At 44.5% G+C, this 4068-nt stretch overlaps 1 protein-coding gene across 1 annotated transcript in view; it reads right to left on the bottom strand.

Moving 5' to 3' along the window:
• Positions 1 to 94: 94 nt before the first annotated feature.
• Positions 95 to 4068, bottom strand: part of LOC119284131 (BTB/POZ and MATH domain-containing protein 1-like) — a 7313-nt gene continuing 3339 nt past the window's right edge. The window contains exons 2-3 of the mRNA XM_037563388.1: positions 1379 to 1394; positions 95 to 737 (exon numbers count right to left, since the gene is read on the bottom strand). Coding sequence (XP_037419285.1) covers positions 95 to 737; positions 1379 to 1394 — 659 coding nt within the window. The remainder of the gene's footprint in view (positions 738 to 1378; positions 1395 to 4068) is intronic.

Here is a 4068-nt window from a genome sequence, read left to right as displayed (position 1 = left end):
GCATCCAGCACTTGGCAACTATATATCAGAAGTGTCTTCTGGCATCCCCTCCAAAGTTCAGACACATAAGCTGATCGATCAGTATTTCACTGGACTAAGGTGCGGAGCACAAGGCAATCAGCTCCTTGACAACAGAAGGGCAGCTTGTGCTCAGATGCTCGGAACCGTCAGTGGCCATGGCCTCCGTAAGATTTGCAGGAGTGCTGAGAAATTCGTAGCATGCGTCCTTGAGATCACGGCGGTGGTGAAGCTCAGCCAACGCCAACACGTTGGCCACGGTGCTCCCATCAATTCTCTTGCACAGCTTGTCTTCGCAAATCAACTTGAGCCTCTCCATGTTATACCTGTCGGCGGCCACAAGGAGATGCTGGTACATGGCGTCTTCCTCCTCCTTTGCCATCTCCGGCAGCGAGCCGGTGTACATGAAGCCGAGGAAAGCCTCGAACACCCCCGCCTCCATGTCGCCGATGCGGACCACGCTGACGGCGATGTCGCTCTCCTTCATTGCACCAAAGAGCTCCGCATTGAAGACCGGCGACCGGGCCGCGAGCAGCCAGCGGTGCGCGGAGAACTTGTGGCCGGCGACCTCAAACACCACGTCGGCGCCCTTCCCGGTCTCGAGGAGGTCGCCGAGGTGGCGGTTCAGGTCGGATGGCAGCACCGAGACTGGCCTTGGTGCAGCGGGCCCTGCCGGTCCCTCTTGGGCGCGAGACTTCTTGAAGACGACGATGTCGCACCTAATTCGTCATAGATGGTCTCCGATGGTGAATGGGCAAGATGTCACACACTCCCCGCAGGTTAGGGCGATCATGCCCAAAAAGCCATCGATCTTGAGAATATGGTGGCACCTTACCTTGTCGGCGACGATGGCGGAGGTGGAGGCAGACGCGCTGGACGACATGGCGAGACTCTCTTCAAACGCAGCTTGCTCAATAGAACAACTCTCGTTGTTTCAGCTCAGAGCATCTCCAGCCGCGCCCCCAACAGGCCCACCAGGCTTTTTTAGCGCCAGCACCCAATAATCGGCCCGGTCACGCCCCCAGGAGCCTGTTTTCCGCCAGTTTGGACGCCGGCGGACCCAGGCCGAACCCGGCGCGCTGGGGGGCGCCCGGAGGCCAGTGGCGGCGCCAGGAAATGTAGGCTGTGTATTCATTCAATTTTTTTGCTCTAAATGTAGTATATGAATCAAACAACACAACACTAGCAATATATGAACAAAACAACACTAGCATAACGGCAATAGCAATATTTCAATGTATCAAACCATAACGCATGAATACATAAGTACCTTTTAATTGATAACGTGATGATATCCTTCTAACATTATAACTTTGCGGTCGCCTTCTTGGAAAAGATTGATGACATCTTCATCATTCACTTGATTGAAAAATTATCTCTCAACAAATGTAAGCAAACAATTGTTCAAATATTCATCACCCATTTTTTCCTTAGTTTATTATTCACATGGCTAATTGAAGAGAATACCCTTTCAAAACTAGCAGTAGCTACTGGCAAAATCAATACCGACGGCAATGAGCCAATGACCATATGCCAGTACTGCTGCCATATATGCATAATAGTAAAAAATGGCATTGTGGCAATATCTCTAGCATTTAAGAAAGATTACAAACCAGCAAAGGATTTGATGTAGATCAGTAGATGTGGAAGCTGTTTTCTTTGCCTTCGAAGCTCTTTCCCACAATGCAAATATGCTAACATCCTTCTTCATCTATGATACAAGGTCAGAAAAAAAATAGATCAGCAATATACCAAAACTGTTATACCCTCTGAAAATTGATAGATTAAAATACCCAAATTGCAATCTTGCAAACTAGTAGTGCTAGCAACCTGGTCGTTCTAGCAAACTAGATGTACTAGCAAGTAGCAACCTAGTTGTTACAGCAAACTACATTAAAATACCAAAATTGTAATCTAGCAAACTAGCAAACTAGCTAGTGTCTGGATCGTTCTAATCTGTACGCCATAGGAAGTTAGGAACTGACTAGGACCTAGGGCCTTAGGGGAAGAGAATTATAGAACTAAGAGAAGACATCGACAAGGAGAATGGAAGCTGGTCGCCCGTCGCCGGCTCCGTTGGCCCTTGGCCGCTGCTTGCAGTACTGGCCACACCGCCGCCGCCGCCGCCACTGGCGCTAGGTTAGGTTGGGGAACGACCAAGACGGCGAGACACTATACCTAACGTGGTCCTACCAGTTGAGCTAGCAGTCGTCACCGATCCTACAGCAGCGCCAAGCTTAAATTATACCTTGAATTTCAAAAGCATTTTTTATTAAAAAAAACAAAGTGATCTGTGACACACAGACAAATTGCTGATTTGCAAAAAAAAACTGAAATATTTGCAAAAGTCAGTAACATTTTTTAAATTCCAAGACAGAATTTGAAAATGTGAATATATTTTAAAAATGTGAAAACAAGAACATTTTTTGAAAAATTGAAACTGAACAATTTCGAAACTGCTGAAAAAATGAATACATGCACGTATTTGAAAATTGCGAACAATTTTTGGAAACGGGAACATGTTTTGGACTGGCCAAACATTTTTTGAAATTTGTGAACAAAAATTTGAAACTAAACAATTTCAAAACTCCTAAAAAAACAAAAACACGCACATTTCTTAAATTTCTTATTTTTTTTGAAAAAAGGGAACATGTTTTGAACTGCCCGAACATTTTTTGAAATTTGTGAACATAAGTTTGAAACTGAACAATTTCAAAACTCCTGAAAAGAATGAAAAGGTGCACATTTTTTAAAATTGTAACAATTTTTGTAAACGGGAACATGTTTTGAACCGCTCAAACATTTTATGAAATTTAATGACAAAAATTTGAAACTGAACAATTTGGAAACTCCAAAATGAGAACACGCAGATTTTTCTAAATTTTCTTGAACAATTTTCAAAAATGGGAACATGTTTTAAAATTCCAGAGCATTTTCTAATTCATGAACAAAATTTAAATACATGAACACATTTTGAATTTGCAAGCAAATTTTGAAACATGAATATGTTTAGAATTTTTGAACAAATTTTGAAAGCGGGAACATATTTCTTAAAAGAACATTTTTTAGTTTGTGAATTTTTTTTTAAAAGATGAACTCTTTTTTAGAAAATAAGCGAAAAAATTTTGTCATTCAAATATTTTATGAAATTTCTGAACAAAAATTTGAAAACAGGAAAATTTTCTGAAAAAAAAGAACAAAATCTGAAAATTTCACTTTTTACAAAATTTTCTGCAAACATTCATTGAAAAAAGAACAAAAAAGAAAAAAAAGAAAGAAGAAAGAAAAAAAGACAGAAAAAAGAAAGAGAAAAAACGAAAAAGGAAAGAAAAATAAATATAAAAAGAAAAAACCGGTTCACAAGGAAAACCCCGGCTAGGAACGGTCATAGAAGGTTTCCAAAACCGGCGTACTTGAAACGCTTAACAAGCCAGCCCACGCGCGTCCGCTGGCTCGATAGCTTGTACGGAACCCCGACTGTTTGGCGTAGAGAGCAGCAAATAGGGTTTTCCATCGGCTGTGGCATGTGGTGTTGGACTCGCTGTAGGCATGTAGCCGGCACGCTGTGTGGGTTGTGGGCTTGTGTGCCGTTGAACGAAGACATTTACTAATTTGTTTGGCCAAATCTTGGGTATTCACAACTGGCGCCGCTGCTATCGGGGACGCGGGGGCGATCGATTTTGGCGTGAAATAACGGCGGGTCCACCGAGTCAGCGACCCACGCGCCTCGTTATCCTTATTGCCTATGTTTCCCGCGGGGAATCAATGATAAGGCTGCCGCTGGTCAGCCTTCCATTGATTCCTCACGCGTGGCGCGGGCACGACGACGCACCACCTTCCGCCACGCATACACACGACGCTCATCCACTGGCCGCTGTATAAGCAGCGCCCCCCTCGTCTGTGGCCGCACCCCGCACACAGCCACCGAGCTCTCTCCCCGTGCGCCGATGCCGCCGACGTTTCTCCCCTCTTTTCCCTTTTACCAATCGCGACGATGGGCGAGAGGTTGCCCCACGATGGGATGGCGGCCAATGGCTTCGGCCGCCACTC

Source organism: Triticum dicoccoides, chromosome 4A, assembly GCF_002162155.2.
Source record: "Triticum dicoccoides isolate Atlit2015 ecotype Zavitan chromosome 4A, WEW_v2.0, whole genome shotgun sequence".
Lineage (NCBI taxonomy): Eukaryota > Viridiplantae > Streptophyta > Magnoliopsida > Poales > Poaceae > Triticum > Triticum dicoccoides.
Note: the sequence above shows the minus strand (reverse complement) of the source record. Positions and strands in the feature narration are given on the sequence as shown.